Raw genomic sequence first — 20,122 nt, forward strand, 5'->3', positions numbered from 1 at the left:
ATTATTGCCCGGAAACAGACTGTGGAGCATGTATTGCTACAGTGTGGGCAGTATCATAGGGAAGCGAGAGGCTGAGATCTAATATGAGGAAGAAGGGATACAGGAAATTAATTTAAAGAGTATATTGAGTAGAACTTCATTAGATATCGTCTCAAATACTTTGTTATCAGATCGGAATTTCTCCCTGTCTCTGGCCCACACTCCAGTACAGTAGGTGGCGTTAATGCACCATAACATTGAATGCCAACCGCCGATAAACTCACCTAGCACTGACGCTTCGAACACACCAACAGTGTTTCATTTTGGTTCACCAGAATTACATTCGTTTCAAATGAAACGCTGCGTTTGCCTTGCAGCATTGCGTTGCAGAGGCACTTGCAGTGCATTCGGTGTGGTGCATACGAAGGATTTATCGAACGTATGTGTTATGGGTGTAAGATGGCACAGTGATGCCATCTGTTGGTAAATGTTCATTACTGCAACTCTTGTGTTTTATCGGGGTGCTTGAGATACCCGGATGTGTTGTCATGTACTGAACAAGACTGGTTACTCGCATCAATGCCTCTGTCTCGTCATTTAACATTCAAACAGTATGCGTCAAACTGTATGCGTTGATGGCTTGACAGAAATAGCAGCAGAAGGTGACATTTTGTTTAAAACATATCCAGATGACGCTGCATACTATATGCCATAAACTGTTTGTGTTTTCGAAGCGTGACTGTCTACTATTTGCTCGAGCTACAAATCGATTTCCGGTTCCTTTCCAGCGCGGTTTTGTTAAGCACACATTTCTATATAGCAGCTGTTTTGTATGAGATTGAACATATCATAAGATCATGTCCTACCCAACCGATGAAACCGAAGAAGTACGTAGCTAGCTAACTGCTTATTTTCTTTTCTTATAGTTTATCTTGGGATCATAGTGCGGTCCGACACATTGGAACGTAAACGCTAGATAGGTAACGTTAGCGATACATAGATAGCTAAGTTAGCTAGCTAGGCAGTTGATTTTATAACGTTTTATTCGGGTACTCACGTACTTTTTGCCTTTCATGTGCGAAGTAGTGTTTATGAATTAACGTTACATAACTAACGTTAGCTTGCTATTTTAGATTAGACACCGGCTTCACCAATTAGGATTTGTACTGTTGATGACTTATTTCTTAGTTAAAGAGGAACACCACAATACGTCATGTTGATCATCATTTACATACTTCTCCATCTCTCCACAGTATGACCCTTATTCCTACACAAATGACGATTATCTCCATACTGGTGAGTGTGTAGTTTCATCTAGATATTTGTCACAGTTAATTGTACCAAATAGTAGACACCATAAAAATATAATCACGTCAATGATTATATTTCTATGGTAGACATTTCCTGCACACTATCCCACCATTACCACTTCAGTGCAAAACTATTCCTCAAGAATGCCAGTACCTCACCCATCCTCAATCTTCTTGCAGGTGACCCTAAAGCCGACCTGGCCTACGAGCGCCAGTATGAGCAGCAGACCTACCATGTCATCCCCGAGGTGATCAAAAACTTCCTTCAGTACTTCCACAAGACTATCTCGGACCTCATCGACCAGAAGGTGTATGAGCTGCAGGCCAACCGTGTGTCGAGCGAGAGCATCGAGCAGAAGATTTATGAAATCCAAGATGTCTACGAGAACAGGTACTCTCACACCCTCTTTTCTGTAGTTATATCTTAACATGAAGCTCAAGTGTTTTAATGTTTTCATCTTACACATTCTCCTCTCTCCCCAGCTGGAACAAACTGACTGACCGCTTCTTCAAGACGTCTCCTTGGCCAGAGGCTGAGGCCATCGCTTCCCTTGTCGGAAACGGTGAGTGTGTCGGTGTACGGTGAGTGTGTCGGTGTACGGTGAGTGTGTCGGTGTACTGTGAGTGAATTAATTACTTTATTTGTTGTTTTTGCAACGGTGGGCAGAGAAACATGGACGTGGTAGGAGTTTAAACTGTAAACAGGATATCTAGTGCTTTTCTTTTAGCCCTTTGCTTGTAGAGTGGCAACTATGTGGTTCACAAACTAGTTTGCCTCCTCTGTTCTTGTTGTTGCTCTTCTCAATTTTTTTATATAATGAAGTGGGAAGAAAGCAGGTAATCTTGTATTGTTAATAATTCAGATGCTGTGTTCCTGATCCTGTATAAGGAGTTGTACTACAGACACATCTACGCCAAAGTCAGCGTGAGTATCTATCCATCCTGCCACAGAACTATTGTTTAACCCCTATCGGCTTTAAAATGAAAATCTGACATCACCTGTCCTGGATGGATTCAAGCCAATGGAGTCATAATGCACAGATGATAATAATGTCCGTACTTATTGGAGTTTTTACTTAAATAATGCCATTTTGTATTTTTTGACCATTCAGGGAGGACCCACTCTCGACCAAAGATTTGAGTCTTACTACAATTACTGCAACCTCTTCAACTACATTCTAAGTAAGTCTGAGCACTAAATATTTGTTGCCTTAATATATTTTCATATATATGTTGCCTTTGGACTTTTTCAATGTCTCATTAAGCAGGTATATATTTTGTTGTATACAGATGCAGATGGACCTGCCCCCTTGGAGCTGCCCAACCAGTGGCTCTGGGACATTATTGATGAGTTCATTTATCAGGTAAATGAACATAGTTTGGTATGCCACTTGTGCATTTTTGTTTTTCAGCTTCAAAATGTAATTATCAGACCAAATTTATTCTTCATACTATATGGCATTCATTTGATACCCCTCTGTCTTCAAGGTGCTATGGCACGTGGACTATATTAGAATAAGAAACAAGTTCCCTCTTGTTCCCCTAACCAGTTCCAGTCATTCAGCCAGTATCGCTGCAAGACAGCCAAGAAGTCTGAGGAGGAGATTGAGTTCCTTAGGAACAACCCCAAGATCTGGAACGTCCATAGTGTTCTGAACGTACTCCACTCGCTGGTGGACAAAAGCAACATCAACCGCCAGCTGGAGGTCTATACCAGTGGAGGTAAAGAAAGAAGCTACAGCTGTAGATGCATTGGATCTGTATTCATATGTTGCATGTCGTTATAACGATATGTAATTTGTTGTGAAATATTGTTATAACGATATATTTTGTATCAATATATTGTTAAATCGTTACAACAATATCATTAATACAGACAGAGCATTATCTTACACCACAGATTACCTTCAGATTCTTGTCAGTGATCACTGAATGGTTGAGGAAGTGCATGGTTAATTTGCGACAGCTCTTAAAAGGTTGCGTGTTGTGTTGCAGGCGATCCAGAGAGTGTGGCTGGGGAGTATGGCCGTCACTCCCTGTATAAGATGCTGGGATACTTCAGCCTGGTGGGGCTGCTGAGGCTGCACTCTCTGTTGGGGGACTACTACCAGGCCATCAAAGTCCTGGAGAACATCGAGCTCAACAAGAAGGTACACTTGCCACTGTAGTAGGACTGTCTGCATTTACAGTACTGCTGAATAGACCGATTCTGATTTTTGAACACCGATTCTGATTTTTGAACACCGATTCTGATTTTTGAACGCCGATTCCAATTAGGACCAAAAAAAGCAGATACTGATTAATCGGACAATTTTTATATATATATTTATGTGTGTGTGTGTGTGTGTATATACAGTGGGGCAAAAAAGTATTTAGTCAGCCACCAATTGTGCAAGTTCTCCCAAAGATGAGAGGCCTGTAATTTTCATCATAGGTACACTTCAACTATGACAGACTCCAGAAAATCACATTGTAGGATTTTTAATGAATTTATTTGCAAATTATGGTGGAAAATAAACTTTTGTTATTGACCAAATACTTATCTCAATACTTTGTAATATACCCTTTGTTGGCAATGACAGAGGTCAAACGTTTTCTGTAAGTCTTCACAAGGTTTTCACACACTGTTGCTGGTATTTTGGCCCATTCCTCCATGCAGATCTCCTCTAGAGCAGTGATGTTTTGGGGCTGTTGCTGGGTAACACAGACTTTCAACCCTCCAAAGATTTTCTATGGGGTTGAGATCTGGAGACTGGCTAGGCCACTCCAGGACCTTGAAATGCTTCTTACGAAGCCACTCCTTCGTTGCCCGATCGGTGTGTTTGGGATCATTGTCATGCTGAAAGACCCAGCCACGTTTCATCTTCAATGCCCTTGCTGATGGAAGGAGGTTTTCACTCAAAATCTCACGATACATGTCCCCATTCATTCTTTGCTTTACACGGGTCAGTCGTCCTGGTCCCTTTGCAGAAAAACAGCCCCAAAGCATGATGTTTCCACCCACATGCTTCACAGTAGGTATGGTGTTCTTTGGATGCAACTCAGCATTCTTTGTCCTTCAAACACGACGAGTTGAGTTTTTACCAAAAAGTTATATTTTGGTTTCATCTGACCATATGACATTCTCCCAATCTTCTTCTGGATCATCCAAATGCTCTCTAGCAAACTTCAGACGGGCCTGGACATGTACTGGCTTAGGCAGGGGGACACGTCTGGCACTGCAAGATTTGAGTCCCTGGCGGTGTAGTGTGTTACTGATTTTAGGCTTTGTTACTTTGGTCCCAGCTCTCTGCAGGTCATTCACTAGGTCCCCCCGTGTGGTTCTGGGATTTTTGCTCACCGTTGTTGTGATAATTTTGTCCCCACGGGGTGAGATCTTGCGTGGAGCCCCAGATCAAGGGAGATTATCAGTGGTCTTGTATGTCTTCCATTTCCTAATAATTGCTCCCACAGTTGATTTCTTCAAACCAAGCTGCTTACCTATTGCAGATTCAGTCTTCCCAGCCTGGTGCAGGTCTACAATTTTGTTTCTGGTGTCCTTTGACAGCTCTTTGGTCTTGGCCATAGTGGAGTTTGCAGTGTGACTGTTTGAGGTTGTGGACAGGTGTCTTTTATACTGATAACAAGTTCAAACGGGTGCCATTAATACAGGTAACGAGTGGAGGACAGAGGAGCCTCTGATGAAAATTACAGGCCTCTCTCATATTTTCAAGTGGGAGAACTTGCACAATTGGTGGCTGACTAAATCTTTTTTTGCCCTACTGTATAGTGTGTGTGTATATATTTGCCTGTGTGTGATATATATATTTAAAAAACATGTGTACATGAATTTCTTTTAAATTATGCAGGTTAAAAAAATCAACTTCTGTGTATTGATTTTAGGAAAGGCGTTTTGGTTTATTTGTGCAACGATTGTGCTTTTTTCGCGAACGTGCTTTTGTTAAATCATCCCCCATTTTGCGAAGTAGGTTGTGATTCGATGATAAATTAACATGCACCGCATTGATTATATGCAACACAGGACTGTCACGCCCTGGTCAAAGTATTTTGTGTTTATCTTTATGTATTTGGTCAGGCCAGGGTGTGGCATGGGTTTTTTGTAATTGTGGTGTGTTTGTCTTGGGGTTTTGATGGTGGTATTGGGATTGTAGCTTAGTGGGTTATCTAGCAAAGTCTATGGCTGTCTGGAATGGTTCTCAATCAGAGGCAGGTGCTTATCGTTGTCTCTGATTGGGAACCATATTTAGGCAGCCATATTCTTTGAGTTTGTCGTGGGTGATTGTCCTGATTGTCCTTAGTGTCCTATGTGTACTCTCGGTTAGTTTGCACTAGATAGGCTGTTTCGGTTTCGATTACGTTTATTGTTTTGTGTAGTGTTCGTGTTTCTTTATTTGATTAAACATGAATCTCAATCGACACGCTGCAGTTTGGTCCGACTCTCCTTCATCACCACTAGAAAACCGTTACAAGGACAAGCTAATTAACCTAGTAGTATCATCAACCATGTGTAGTTATCTAGTGATTATGTGAAGATAAGTTTAATACTAGCTAGCAACTTACCATGGCTCCTTGCTGCACTCATGTAACAGGTGGTCATCCTGCCACGCAGTTTCCTCATGGAATGCAATGTAATCGCCAAAAATGATAACTTGATATCGGCCCAATTAATCTGTTGACCTCTGCTGCTTAAGACTTGTATCTATCTCTACATCTATGCCCAAATGCCCACTGATATTTACAGACCTACAAATTAAGCAGTGCCTTTTAACTGTTGAGACCCCTCTTATCTATATGTGTACTCCATATAACGCTCAAACCCAGTCACCATCCTTTATATTTCCTCTCTCTTACAGAGTATGTACTCTCGTGTGCCCGAGTGCCAGATCACCACCTACTACTATGTGGGCTTTGCCTACCTGATGATGAGGAGGTACCAGGATGCCATCCGTGTATTCGCAAACATTCTCCTCTACATCCAGAGGACCAGGAACATGTTCCAGAGGTCCACCTACAAATATGAGATGGTCAGTGGCCAGTGTTTCCCCTATATGCATTTAGTAGCGGCGCAACGCCGTTTAATCATGGCCGTCGAATCCCAAAAAACGATGTAATTATAAAAAATCCCAAAATAAATTGTAATGCTAAAACATTTTCAGTGGGAACTTAAATGACTAATACCACATATAAAGTATGTAGGAAAGATAATGGCGTAATATATTTTTAATAAGATAATCACCTAAATAAAAACTAGACAGTCAGGGGGAACCTAAAATGTAAGAAATTTCATGGCATGGGCCCCCGTTGTTTTTGTTATAGTGAGTTACTCAGGTGGCATAAAAAAATCATATGTAAATATGCAATATAAGCATAAGCAATGGCAAAATGTGTAGAATTGCAGGAAATTAGCTTTAAAGCAGTTAAATATTGTCTGTGGTCAAGAGGAAGGGCCACCGCTGCTGGAAAAAATTCTAGGGGAAACGATGTTCCCTCTAAGCTTCGTGTGCAACACCTTCAGGACTGCAGCGCAGAAGAAATGCCAGCCAGCGCAGAGATGTTAACTGCACATTTGTTGATATTTTTTGTTAGTTAGCGAGTTATTAGCCAAGTTGTTTTTTTCCAATGATTGCTTCCAACAAGAGCACAAAACCTGTACATCTTTAGCCAGTAAGTCAGGTAAAGAGCTTTCTTTTAGTTTTACATGGATAGTGTTTAATTTTGAGACAGGCTTAAATATGTAGCTCCCCCCCCCAAAAAACAATTTTAAAAAATCTGATTCTCTGTATAATAATAGTGTTTTGTGCATTATATACAATGCAATTTCCAGTCACCTATTAGACCCATGGTGTTAACAGACCATTTTCCATTTTTAGACAAGTGAATTAAGCTTTCAGTCAAGTTCAAGCCCTACTTTTTTTTTTTAATGTCCATAGAATAAAGTTTTTTTTCCTACTATTTAAATGGTCCAAACAATAACATTTTGTATTATGTTTGTAAACTGTAAATGACTAAAACTAGATATAAATGATGTAGAAATGGTAATAATGAATATACAGTACCAGTCAAGTTGACACATCTAATCATTTAAGGGTTTTTCTTTATTTTTACTATTTTCTACATTGTAGAATAATAGTGAAGACATAAACTATTAAATAACACATGGAATCATGTAGTAAGCAAAAAAGTGTAAAACATTTATATATGTTATATTTGAGATTCTTCAAATAGTCACCCTTTTCCTTGATAACAACTTTGCACTCTAATGGCATTCTAGATAGTCAGGGGGAATTGAACATTCCAAAAACAATACATTTAGCAGTATAGATTTTATGTTTGAGCAAAATTTAACAGAATTAGCCATTGTAAAATGCATAGAATTGCAGGAAATGTACTAAAATGCAATAATTTCTCTACACTGCCAACATAGGGAGTCTGTAAAATGTTTGCTGAAATTCAGGCACGCCGATGGGCCGTCCGCGCCCCCTGCAACACCCACCACTTAAGCCCCTTTTTTTTAATCCAGAAAAAACCCTGTAATAGGCCTACATCGAACACCATAGGCTGCTGTAGACTCACAGAAATCAATATATATTTTAATATGAACATTTTATGGGATGCATTTGATCCATTGCATTTACTGGTACGTCACTCTGATAGGCCTAATGAGCTCAAATAGCCTCAGTAGCTTACTTGGCCACTGTCTAAAACTGCAACCTGAAGTGGATACGGTCTAAACGCATGCAGGAAGTTGCACAGAATGCTCACAAAGTTCAAGTTTCCCCTCACAAGAGTTTACATTTGCTTAGTGCCCCCCTAAATTTGGGGGAACATTGGTCAGTGGGCCTAAACTGCAATAACAGTGTTAATAATAACAGTGTTAATAACTGTTATTGTTAATAACAGTTATTAACAATAACAATAACAATGATAGCTTGATTACTGATTGACATCTCCCGGTTAGAGCTGGGTCATGTTCATAAGGGCACATAATGGAAGTTTTAAAATGATCATGACCCTGGTGATCGGTTGAGTCACTTCTTCCTGCTCCTCCAGATCAACAAGCAGAATGAGCAGATGCACGGGCTGCTGGCCATCGCCCTGACCATGTACCCCATGCGCATCGACGAGAGCATCCACACCCAGCTCAGGGAGAAGTACGGAGACAAGATGCTTCGCATGCAGAAGGGGTGAGCGAGAGAGAAAGACACTCGGGACAATCATAGGCCCAATCCCAAATCAACCCTTAGAGATCTGACAGGATTTGATTGGTCTAAGTCAGTGGTTCCTAAACGTTGTGCACTAGTGTGCCTTGAGGAACTCTCAGGTGTGCGGCAAAACTTTTTACAGCCATGGGTGTGCCACGGTTAAAAGAAAAGTTGGGAACCACAGGTCTAAGCAATTTGGTGAATCTTCCACCATGCTTATCAGAGGGCAAGGTAGAGCTATTACAATATTGCTTACTCCTGTAAGGGTCTAGGGTTTGAATTTGGCCATAGTTGGTGTTTGAGACCTGACTGACATGACTGTGCCCCCCCCAGAGACCTGCAGGTGTTTGAGGAGCTCTTCAGCTTCGCCTGTCCCAAGTTCCTGTCCCCGGTGGTGCCCAACTACGACAACGTGCATCCTAACTACCACAAGGAGCCCTTCCAGCAGCAGCTCAAGGTGTTCGCTGAGGAAGTGCAGCAACAGGCCCAGCTCTCCACCATCCGCAGGTAATGCGCTATCTTTGTGAGAGTCGGATGCGCTGCTACACTCATATCTCTGTTAGGGGCCATGATGTTGATTAGGGTTGACTTCAGTTGGATACACTGTAGAAAATCGAAAATGTGTGTCTTATTGGACAGATAAAATAAGATTAGCTTTAATGTCCTCAAAGTATTGGAAATTCAAGTTCAGCACCTCCTTGTTTCACGCTGTTTCTAAATGTTTCTCCCTACTGAACACGACCCAGCTCTCTAGCATTGCTCTCTAACATGCTTCCTTGGTTCCCTCCCTCTAAACTCTCCCTGCTCCATCTCTCTCCTGTCCAGTTTCCTGAAGCTCTACACCACCATGCCCGTGGCCAAGCTGGCAGGCTTCCTGGACATGACGGAGCAGGAATTCCGCATCCAGCTGCTGGTCTTCAAACACAAGATGAAGAACCTGGTATGGACCAGTGGCATCTCTGCCTTGGACGGAGAGTTTCAGTCCGCCTCGGAGGTCGACTTCTACATCGACAAGGTGTGTGCACTGTGTGTGTGAGACAGAGCTTACTCACGTCATTTTAGAGAATTTTTAATGAAGTAACTATTGAATTAACTCTTTGGAAATAATGTATTGAACTAACCTGTATTCCCTGTCTGTTATGTGCCTGCAGGACATGATCCACATCGCAGACACCAAGGTGGCCCGCCGCTATGGAGACTTCTTCATCAGACAGATCCACAAGTTTGAGGAGGTGAGAAATGCTACATTTTCAAATGACTTTAGGGCTGTATTTCCATGTAGCAACAGTCCTTGTTTTCCTGTTACTTTGCAGACATTTGCTTCTGTATTTCATTTTTTTTAAATAAACCTTCCCTATCAGAGAATAGAAAAGTTAATCTCCTTCAAGCTATTGGATTTGGTTTAACTTAAGATACGTTTCTGCTTCTGTGTGTTATTCGCCATGCAGTTGAACAGAACGCTGAAGAAGATGGCTATGAGTGGAGCCAGCACCACTGCCACCACAACCACCCGGGCCACATGAGTCGGAACTCTGAATTCCAGTGTGTGGCCTACCTGGATCCACCAAGAATGCTTTTTCTATGTAATTTGAAAACAAAAGATGAAGTGGTGTCCTGCTGGTTTTTTGTTCAGGTGCACATGTAGTCATCGTGGTCATTTTTATTAATGAACAGGTTGTCCTGTGATTTTAGTTCCTTTTACAAATAGTACAGTAGTTGATGATAAATCAGAACCACTAGATGGCAACATTTAGCTTCCAATGTCCAACGTATACATTACTCTTTATCGTAAAAGTTACAGAACTTTAGTTTTTTTAATGTTATTAGGTGAACTGAGATTATCTAATGTAATAACAAATGTCAACTATAAAATGTCATCCAATATCATGAGCTGTGTATTGAAATTGTCAGCCTTCATGTATTTCCAGATACTAAATTATTCTGTCGTTCGCGCTACATACTTTGGTCTGAGAGTGCCATCATTGAAGTTGTGTGTGGTGAAATTTTCAAACTGCCGCTTTACCCACGTGCTCTGGTCCAACCTATTGGTTTCTGGATGAATCGGATGCCCCTGAATGTGTTTGCATTCGGTGAAGGGTCAGGGAGGTACTCAGATCCACACTTGTGGAGAATAAACTAATGTCTGTGGGTGTGGTGTAGTGTTTGGCCGGAGCAAGGAGTCTGGGTAGCCAGGCAACTGTCAGGTCAACTTCATCAAGATAGTGACTGCTCAATCAGTAGACACATGATCAGCATAGTGTGTAGTTTTACAGTATAACTAGTTACCAGCTCATCCTCAGTGCTCCAATAGTGAGAGGAATTGGCTACACACTCCTATCAACTCACTGACCTGTGGACGGAGGCAGTTGCATATTTTATTTTTTTATCACAGATCATCCACAACATTTCTCAACACATAACTGTTCATAAATGTTCAAAATGGGAATATAAAAATAAATCATGCGTAACACTCAGGTCGGGAAACGGTTGCTATTCAAAAGGAAACCCAACAAATGTCTCCAAAGTACAATGTAGTACACATATTTCAAACATCCATTTTGTCTACCCATTTTGGTAAGAGCATTTTTTTCTTCCAAAATATGTTTTCAATGGGTCATTTTTTTATATATATTTTTGCTTTACAATAAAGCAAATCCTGCTCATTTTGACCATGAACTCACTCTGGTGGCAATGTCAAGTTTTTTATGTGGGGCAGCATACCCTCTTTTTCTTTTCTTTTTTTATATATATATATACTCCCACCCTTACCCCTTCTGGCAATCCAAGGGCTAGATTCAGTCCATAGGGCTGAAGAGCCGGGGTATAGCGCGATTTAAATTTAAAAACCAAGTTCTCGGAGACTGCATTCACGGTAAACACTGCATATATCGGCTCAATCTTGCTATACCGCAGATCTTCAAGTGCTATGGATTGAATTTTGCCTGAAGATAAGGCTTCCAGTTCCATACTGAGGCATTGTTCCACTCTTACTCAGTCCCAATTATTATTTTTATTGCCCATGTAACTTGAAGCGAGGAACTGTATTGATGCACTCGCTGTGGCTCTGTCTATCAGTGTACTCTTTTATTATTGGTTCATCCAGTCCTAGAGCTGCTCTGCTGGGCCACTAGCCTGGCATGCAAAACAGATGTTACAGTGGTGAGCTCAGCGTTCAGTCTGGTTTAACCAGGCTACTTGGCCACCATAGCAGAGTGGGTTTATTTATTAATGTCTCTTGTGCTAATATCCAGACAAAGCCTCTTCGTCTGTGCTCCTCAATGATGACATCATTAAACAAGTCCTTCTGTAGTCCTTTTGTAGTCAAATATGATGGAGACCTATGGCTGTTGGTGTCCAGTTAGGTCTCCAAATTCAGGATACCCAAGACAACCCATTCATTGGGAGACAGAACAGAACAGTTCCCATATCCAGACCTCAAGTCCTTTCAATTCAAAGAATGTCCTTATGTATCCCCTCTTCCCTTCCTCACCCAATAAGTGCTCACCTCTTTTACAGTAAATAAAAGAAATACATTTCTATGTCATGTTAACTATTTTTGACAGTCCATTTGTTGGCCGTTCGCTGGTCTGTGGCTTTTTTTTGTGAGAGTGTGTGCAACCTAGGACGTAACTCCAGAAGGACACTGTACTTCTGTCTGACAGTAGGCTGTTATTGGACAGGTCTCCCCTTATAAAGGCAGTATTGGCCTCCATCTTAGAATGACTGTAGGAGACCAAATGGTGTCCTGCAAGAGATGTCCCAGACAAGCTGGCCATAGTGTATTCTTTTTCACCATGTTTAATCTTAGTAGTCTTTCAATTTGGTCTGCTATTCTATGTTCCAGGTCTTCGCTTGACACTTAATTTTTTATTTTACCTTTATTTAACTAGGCAAGTCAGTTAAGTTCAAATTCTCATTTACAATGATGGTCTACTCCGGCGCAAACCCGGATGACGCTGGACCAATTGTGCACTGCCCTATGGGACTCCCAATCACGGCTGGTTGTGATACAGCCTGGATTCAAACCAGGATGTCTGTAGTGAAGCCTCTAGCACTGAGATGCAGTGCCTTAGACCACTGCACCACTCAGGAGCCCCTAAGTCTTTGCATCTGGTCCACAATCAGACATTAAACCAAATTAATATCCATCTTTGAAGGGATCCCTCACACACGCCATCCATGGCTCACGAAGATCTTCACTGACATTTTAAGTTCCCAGACTGCACACACTCCACCTCCTCCAACCCCTGGCCCTCTACCCGCTTTCCCCAATCTCCCCTGGCTGTATCCTGGTCACAGTGGTCAGTGTCTGACCCTCAGTTTTTGAGGAGAGGATAGGGGAGAAGGCAGGGGACAGCAGTAGGACACTCCACTCAGTCGTGTCTCTTCTCAGACCAGCGAGGCCTCGGCTAGTCATAACTCCGTGATCTCCAGCGGGCTCTCGGTCAGCGTGTCACTATCCTTGTTACGGTGCAGCGGTGTGGACTTGGCTGACTCGGTACGGGTGTTGCGCTCGGCGTACAACCCGCCATCGGTGATGTTCAGTGCCTCTGTGGAGCCTGCCAGGGCCCGCTGGTCGTCCTCGGGCAGGCTGTTGAGGTCAGAGGTTAGGAGTGTGCCCGTGCTGCTGTGGACGCCGTCGGGCCCCCTCATCTCACCGGGGAGCTTGTGTCTGAAGCGCAGCGTGCCCCAGCTGTCACCCATGCCCACACGGTCATCCTCGTCATCATCCAGGTCACTCTGGATCAGCTGGGAGAGGAATGAAGGGACAGGCATGGAGGATAGGAATGGATTAGGGGATAGGAGAAAAATGTACAAAAGCAGTTAGCACCAATTGTCTCATCAAAAGTAAATACCATTAACATTCAGATGCAATATTGTGAAAAGGAGTGCAAGAGTCAGAAATTTGCCTGAAAGGAATTCTGAGGAGAAAAACAGCAGGTAGTTAGCACTAGCAGTGAGTTGCAACATCCTATCGAGCAGTAAAGTGGGCTGGTAGTGGCCCACAGAAGTCATGCAAACAGAGTGACAAGCAGTGAGATGGGGACGCGCCAGTAGAGGAAACTAGTGCGAGCACGCCCTACAGTGGCGAGGAACAGGACAGCACACAGCAGCAGGATTGGACCTGCTTTTTCTCACGTTCCACCACTGTGACTGACGATTGGTCGCATTGGCTGGTCAACTTGGTGACCAGTCTGGCTGCAAATAGCTTTTTGAGCCTCAGGTAGTTGTCCAAAACCCCATTGAGCAGTGAGCCCTGATAGAACAGCAGTTAAGGTCAGTCACAGTCAATCAAAATCACATTTACCCATCCCAATATGTTTTGGATAGCTGCACAGAACCTAAAAAACAATGTTTTAATATTAGTCCCCAACAGGAATACAGTGGGGCAAAAAAGTATTTAGTCAGCCACCAATTGTGCAAGTTCTCCCACTTAAAAAGATGAGAGATGCCTGTAATTTTCATCATAGGTACACTTCAACTATGACAGACAAAATGAGAAAAAAAATCCAGAAAATCACAATGTAGGATTTTTAATGAATTTATTTGCAAATTATGGTGATTATACAGGCCTCTCTCATCTTTTTAAGTGGGAGAACTTGCACAATTGGTGGCTGACTAAATACTTTTTTGCCCCACTGTATGTGGACTCTGCCACCAGAGAGGACACGTGTGTGTGTGTGTTCCTCACCTTAATGGGCCCCTCCCTCATGATCTGGCCCAGCTTGGCGACATTGTCGTACTCCTGGATGGCTGTCCTCAGGTAGCGGTCATCCTCAGGCTTGGCCTGGGGCTCACGGCCAAACGTTCCCTGCAGGGTGTAATGCAAACACACACACACTTCAGTTAAAGACTAACGCCTGTCTTTGAACATTACTGGGGATAGGAGAGACAAAAAGATCCAGAGCTGACTTTGTCGGGATTCAATGAAATGCGTACTGCACTGTCGAAAATGCGGCAATTTCCATGATGTTTGTGGAGATCGCATTCACGGTAAATGCAGCAGTCGGCTCAAGCATAAATTACCTTTAAAAGTAAAGTGCAGTGCGCTTGTCAACAATGTGCCTTTGATTGAATCTCGGCCTGTGGATCACTTGGAGGGCAGAGACATGATGACTAATTGGAGCTCATGTAAACCTGAGACAGATTTCATCTTCCCTATGGTGTTAGTAGCACAATACTGTAGCACAATCCTGTGTAGTGTGGTGTTCTGTGTGCTGTATAGTGGATATTCACAAGCCCCATGGTTGGACACAGTACTTATTAACAAAGATAACTCGCTGTACTCATAGAAATTCATAAAGTTGGATAAATTAATATAAACATAAATGGCTGTACTCATAGAAATAGATGAACATATGTAGGTAGCTGTACTCACGTGAGTCCGAGCAGGGCTGTTCCACAGGTCAGTGATCTCACTGAGGTTCACTGGCAGGTCTTCTTCATTATCTGCCTGGGCAGCTAGCTCCAGGTTCCGACAGAACGGGTCCAGCCAAACAGGGTTGGCCCTGAGTGTCAACAACACAGTCTTAGCAACACAGTCTTAACCACACACAGCTAACACTTCACCAGTCTAATTAGATAATGTATACACAACTGTCATTGTGACAGTTAAGATCAGTACAACATGCATCTGTGAGCTTGCAAAAGGAATAAGCCGCCACAGACATATCAATGAAATAAGTGAAGTGCAACAAAGTAGGTTTTTAAATATTTTAAGGATTTCTAAAATAAAATTCACACTGTAAAATGGATTGTCTCACCCCTCAAATGAGTATATATTGGTGTTGGGCACATCCAGGATGTCCATTAGACCTTGGTTTCCTGAAAAACAGACAGGTGAACTAACTAACACACTATCTCTCTCTCTCTCTCAATTCAAGGGGCTTTAGCGGCATGGGAAACATGTGTTAACATTGCCAAAGCAAGTGAGGTAGGTAATATACAAAAGTGAAATAAACAGTTAACATTACACATACAGAAGTGTATATATACAGTGTTGTAACAATGTACAAATGGTTAAAGTACACAAGGGAAAATAAATTAGCATAAATATTGGTTGTATTTACAATGGTGTTTGTTTATTGTGGCAACAGGTCACAAATCTTGCTGCTGTGATGGCACACTGTGGAGTTTCACCCAGTAGATATGGGAGTTTATCAAAGTTGGGTTTGTTTTCTAATTCTTTGTGGATCTGTGTAATCCGAGGGGAATATGTGTGTCTAATATGGTCATACATTGGGCAGGAGGTTAGGAAGTGCAGCTCAGTTTCCACCTCATTTTGTGGGCAGTGTGCACATGGCTCTCAAGAGAAGACAGGCTATGTCTCCCTACGGTGGCCTTTCTCAATAGCAAGGCTATGCTAACTGAGTCTGTACAAAGTCAAAGCTTTCCTTAAGTTTGGGTCAGTCACAGTGGTCAGGTATTCTGTCACTGTGTACTCTCTGTTTAATTAATTAACTAATTAACTAATTGTGCTGCTGTCCTGGGGCTCTGTGGGGTGTGTTTGTGAACAGAGCCCCAGGACCAGCTTGCTTAGGGGACTCTTCTCCAGGTTCATCTCTCTATAGGTGATGGCTTTGTTATGGAAGGTTTGGGAATCACTTCCTTTTAGGTGGTTGTAGAATTTAACGGCTTTTTTTCTGCATAATTAGTGGGTATTGGCCTAATTCTGCTCTGCATGCATTATTTGGTGTTCTACGTTGTACACAGAGGATATTTTTGCACAATTCTGCATGCAGTCTCAATTTCTCTCTCACTCACTCACCCACCCACCCACCCACCTGTGGATCCTGCTACAATGGCTTTCAGCTTCCTCTTGTGTCTGTAGCACAGAACAACACACAAACAGGTGAGATGATTAACATGTTTACATAGCCAAGTCAAAGTAGTGTCTCCTATCATAGCCAGTGTGAAGTAACACCATTACAAATTCCATTGAAAGAAAAAGTAATTGACAATTGAGATGAACTGAAAGAACAATCAATACTTTGATACATAAGAGCATATTGTAAAATGGAGTGGTTTAGTATGAGTATGATTATTGGATTGTAGAAGTTATAGTGGATTGGTATAATATGTTTGACAATTACAGATCTTACACTGTGCGATAGTACCAGTTCGTGAAGATGAACAACATGGCTGCCAAGAAGAGCAACACAGCTAGGATAATGATGGCCATCTGTAGCGTTGTGAGGTCATCAGGTGCTCTCCTGCTGATGGCACGCTGGACGTCCAGGATGTTGTAATTCCTGAACAGGTTCCTCAGCTGGTCCTTGTTCTCATCAATCATCTGAATCACCCTGTCAATCACAAGACCAGGGAAGGAGAGACAATGGGCTTAGCATAGAGAGGAGTAGATTTATACATCATGATTTTAGTGTAGTAACAATGTAATGACATAGAAATATAATTACTAGAAGGGACAAAGCCCCCTCAGACCACTGCAATTTGACCGGAAAATTCATGGCTACACTAAATATGGGGAATGTCCGTTCTAGCAATTACATTTCTATAGGTAATAACATGATAATAAATTATACTGCCAAGCAGCAACTGACTTTTCCACGTCCAGGATGCGGTTGGTCTGCTTGTTGACCACATGTATGAGCACGTCTGTCTGGGCAAAATTCACTCTGCCTTTCTTGTCCACGTGGAACTGAGCAGAAACAGAGGAGGAGATGACAAACGGGGATAGTGGGACACACACATTTCATACGTAATTTCACACACACACCTGCACAGAGACACACACATCCTCCACATCCCCCAACCCCACCTACCTGCATATCGTCCGTGTTGACTATGGCTCTGGTGATGTTGGATAGCAGGCTGATAAACTCCTCCTGGAACTGTTGAACCCGCTCGGGTATCTCGTTGATGATGATCTTCACCCGCTGGTTGTCCCGCAGGATGTAGATGTCCACCATGGTGATGTCACTGTGGCCCGCCAGGTCCCGTGCCAATACCTCCACCATGAAGTAGCCCGGGTCGTAGGCCGTGAACAGGTCAAAGGTGCGGATGATCCCATCTGTCTCTCCTAAGGTTCAGGGCCAATTCCATTGTGATTCACAGTTATCAATCGGGTTGAGGCACATTCCTTTTCAATTCAGTCAATTTACAGTAGTAAATTCATTATCTGAATTTATATTAAATTGATCCCAACCGTTGTTATAAAGGACTGGTAAGGAGACTTTGAAGGGAGAAAGATTTATCAGCATGGTTAGGGCCAATTTAATTTCTGTCAATATGTTCACCTTAATTGAAATGGAATTGATCCCAAACTTAGTTATCAATGAGTAATAGTAGGGGGCAATTCTATTTCAATTCAATGAATTGCCTCAATTTTGAATTGAAATGGAATTGATCCCAACATTGGTTATCAAGGATTAACAAGGGATACTACACAAACACAGATAATAGTCATGCTAGGCAGTAGGCAGTGGCTGACCTATGATGAAGACATTTCCTATGTCCTCAGAGTCATTGGACTGGAGTTTAATGTAGCGAATGGACAGGACATGGTACAGCACCAGGCTGTTGTTCCCTATGTCGTTGTCTATGGCCTGTACTCGGATCAGATCTGAGCCCACCTTGGCATCAGCTGCCACACCTAAAAGGAGAGAGAGAGAGGATGAAAGAGAGAGAGAGAGAGAACTGGTTAGTGAGAGCAGCACAATATTATCAATTCACACACATGCACATAGAAACACAAACCCCCACCCCAGTTTTATGTACAGTACCTGCAGTGTACTCCAGCTTGGTGAAGCGCGGTGGCTGGTCGTTGATGTCCTCCAGGTAGATTCTGATCTCCTGCAGGGTGGGGTCATGGCTGGGGTCAAGGGCTCTGCCCCGGGCTGACCTCTGATCCCTGGGTGGGACCCAATTCCTGTGGCTGGAGGCCTTGACAATGATGGAGTATACTGAGATGTCCTCACGATCCAGATCCTTCTTCACCTTCAGTATGCCCCCTGGGTTCAGACCAAAGTTCCCCTCAGTATCTCCCCCTAAAGGGCAGGGGTGGAAATCAGTGTTACATCCATTCATAGAAGGGACAGCAACGGGCAGAAGCCAAAAAGGTATTTCATTATTCAGTATTAGTAATAATGGACTGATATTTCTATATTGTCCGGTATGGATGAATCAGTGTGTTTGTGTGTGTGTGTGGGTGTGCTTCTGTGCCTGTGTGTGTGTGTGTGTAGTGTTGTGTTGTCCTCTCCACAGACCTGCTATGAAGTAGTAGACTACAGCGTTTGAGCCTTCGTCTGCGTCCACAGCTCCTTTCACATTACCCACTACTGTCCCTGGAGTAGAGTGCTCTGCCACAGACAGAGTCTGGTACGGTAGGCCGCCTCGCTGAGAGCGAACCAGACAGACAGGCATGCATGCACACACACGCACACAGATACATGAGCAAGACGTAAGACAAAATCGTCACACATATGAAACCAACACATTAGCCCCGTTTATACCTGTGTCATGACGTTGGCCTCTTTGGGTATAGCAAGCCCATCCCCCTCTCCCTGCCTCCCCCTTTCCTCCTTCAACTAGGTTGCTGTGGTCAGAGAGACGTCGTAAATTCCTGAGAATCTCCTCATGGACACACAGTATAGAGAGAGTAGATTTTCATGGAGAACAAAGGAAATCCTTCCACCTCACAGAACTTGAGGTACGAACAAATTTCATGTTCCGGAGAAAGTATAAAAGATTGGTGAAGAATCCAGCTACGAACTGGTCCGTTTGTCACAACTTGGGGAAGCTCATGGGCCACATGACTTCTTAGTCGACCCCCACTTCCCCTTTTGTCTAACAAGCCGCCATGCCGGTTTAGCCCACTAGGGCACATTCTCCTATCATTTCATGTATAACCACATTTACCTTGTTTGTTTATGCATTTCTGTGAATTACTTAGTTAGTAATAAATAAATGATTTAACACAATTGATGTATGGATGACTCATAGTGAAGACTGGGTTCGTGCAGAAAACCAACAATTTACGACGTTTGGAGTGAGACATAACGCTGTTTATATAATAACCTCAGATATGAGGTTTTACATCTAATTGTTGTATAAGATGAATGAGTGAGTATGATACAGTTTGTATAAATGTATAATATGATTTTGGACTGTTTAATGAAGAAAAATACAATACCCTTTTGATTTGAACTAAATCAGAGAACCGCCCCTGAGCCCAGTTAGGGTCAGGCTTACTGGGACAGCCCCTCTTCCTCCATTCTGAATAAAACCCAACTTTGAGAAATTATCAGTAGACCAAGCTTACCTCAATTACGAGATGGCTAAAGGTTGCAGACCATGTTTTTCTCCATTCAGAGGACAAAGGTTGTAGACCAATGCTGAATATTTTAACCATATCACGTGGTTAAACTCTTAGACTATCGATACCGACGGAATAAGAACAAGTCTTTGATATTAATTACTAGTCTGCAGCTAGGAATTCGGCATCATTGAACGCGAAGAACGACAACCGCCGAAACAACCATTCTATAACGGATGTCACTCTGAACCATCGCCTCTAACCACAACCGAGAGAGAGAGGGAGAGAGACGGACAATTCTACAAAATAAATGAACTTTTCACCAGCGATCAAGACGACACACTGAGCGTAAATAT

General features: G+C 42.6%; 2 protein-coding genes across 4 annotated transcripts in view; one reads left to right on the forward strand and one right to left on the reverse strand.

The window, feature by feature from the left end:
* Nucleotides 1–671: 671 nt before the first annotated feature.
* eif3s6ip (eukaryotic translation initiation factor 3, subunit 6 interacting protein) lies at nucleotides 672–10,378 on the forward strand. 2 transcript variants are annotated; one of them, XM_024424244.2, is made up of 15 exons: nucleotides 672–866; nucleotides 1,233–1,275; nucleotides 1,470–1,680; nucleotides 1,773–1,852; nucleotides 2,153–2,214; nucleotides 2,402–2,471; nucleotides 2,580–2,653; nucleotides 2,840–3,011; nucleotides 3,285–3,439; nucleotides 6,143–6,313; nucleotides 8,340–8,473; nucleotides 8,825–8,998; nucleotides 9,317–9,506; nucleotides 9,643–9,723; nucleotides 9,940–10,378. In XM_024424244.2, the coding sequence occupies exons 1-15, from the start codon at nucleotides 837–839 to the stop codon at nucleotides 10,012–10,014; spliced, it is 1,722 nt and encodes a 573-aa protein (XP_024280012.1). In that variant the 5' UTR covers nucleotides 672–836; the 3' UTR covers nucleotides 10,015–10,378. The 2 variants fall into 2 exon arrangements, with proteins under 2 accessions (XP_024280012.1, XP_042179358.1); XM_042323424.1 differs by lacking the exons at nucleotides 672–866; nucleotides 1,233–1,275; nucleotides 1,773–1,852 and having other exon boundaries at nucleotides 1,602–1,680.
* A 475-nt stretch (nucleotides 10,379–10,853) lies between these two features.
* Nucleotides 10,854–20,122, reverse strand: part of LOC112252736 (cadherin-23-like) — a 95,145-nt gene continuing 85,876 nt past the window's right edge. The window contains exons 20-31 of one of the 2 annotated variants that reach the window (XM_024424246.2): nucleotides 18,718–18,847; nucleotides 18,235–18,498; nucleotides 17,943–18,104; nucleotides 17,275–17,531; nucleotides 17,053–17,150; nucleotides 16,594–16,794; nucleotides 16,276–16,316; nucleotides 15,256–15,316; nucleotides 14,871–15,000; nucleotides 14,184–14,303; nucleotides 13,617–13,748; nucleotides 10,854–13,240 (exon numbers count right to left, since the gene is read on the reverse strand). In XM_024424246.2, coding sequence (XP_024280014.1) covers nucleotides 12,905–13,240; nucleotides 13,617–13,748; nucleotides 14,184–14,303; nucleotides 14,871–15,000; nucleotides 15,256–15,316; nucleotides 16,276–16,316; nucleotides 16,594–16,794; nucleotides 17,053–17,150; nucleotides 17,275–17,531; nucleotides 17,943–18,104; nucleotides 18,235–18,498; nucleotides 18,718–18,847 — 1,932 coding nt within the window. In that variant the 3' untranslated portion in view covers nucleotides 10,854–12,904. The remainder of the gene's footprint in view (nucleotides 13,241–13,616; nucleotides 13,749–14,183; nucleotides 14,304–14,870; nucleotides 15,001–15,255; nucleotides 15,317–16,275; nucleotides 16,317–16,593; nucleotides 16,795–17,052; nucleotides 17,151–17,274; nucleotides 17,532–17,942; nucleotides 18,105–18,234; nucleotides 18,499–18,717; nucleotides 18,848–20,122) is intronic. The other variant, XM_042323423.1, reaches the window with a different exon arrangement.

Source organism: Oncorhynchus tshawytscha, linkage group LG06 (assembly GCF_018296145.1).
Source record: "Oncorhynchus tshawytscha isolate Ot180627B linkage group LG06, Otsh_v2.0, whole genome shotgun sequence".
NCBI classification, from domain to species: Eukaryota; Metazoa; Chordata; class Actinopteri; order Salmoniformes; family Salmonidae; genus Oncorhynchus; species Oncorhynchus tshawytscha.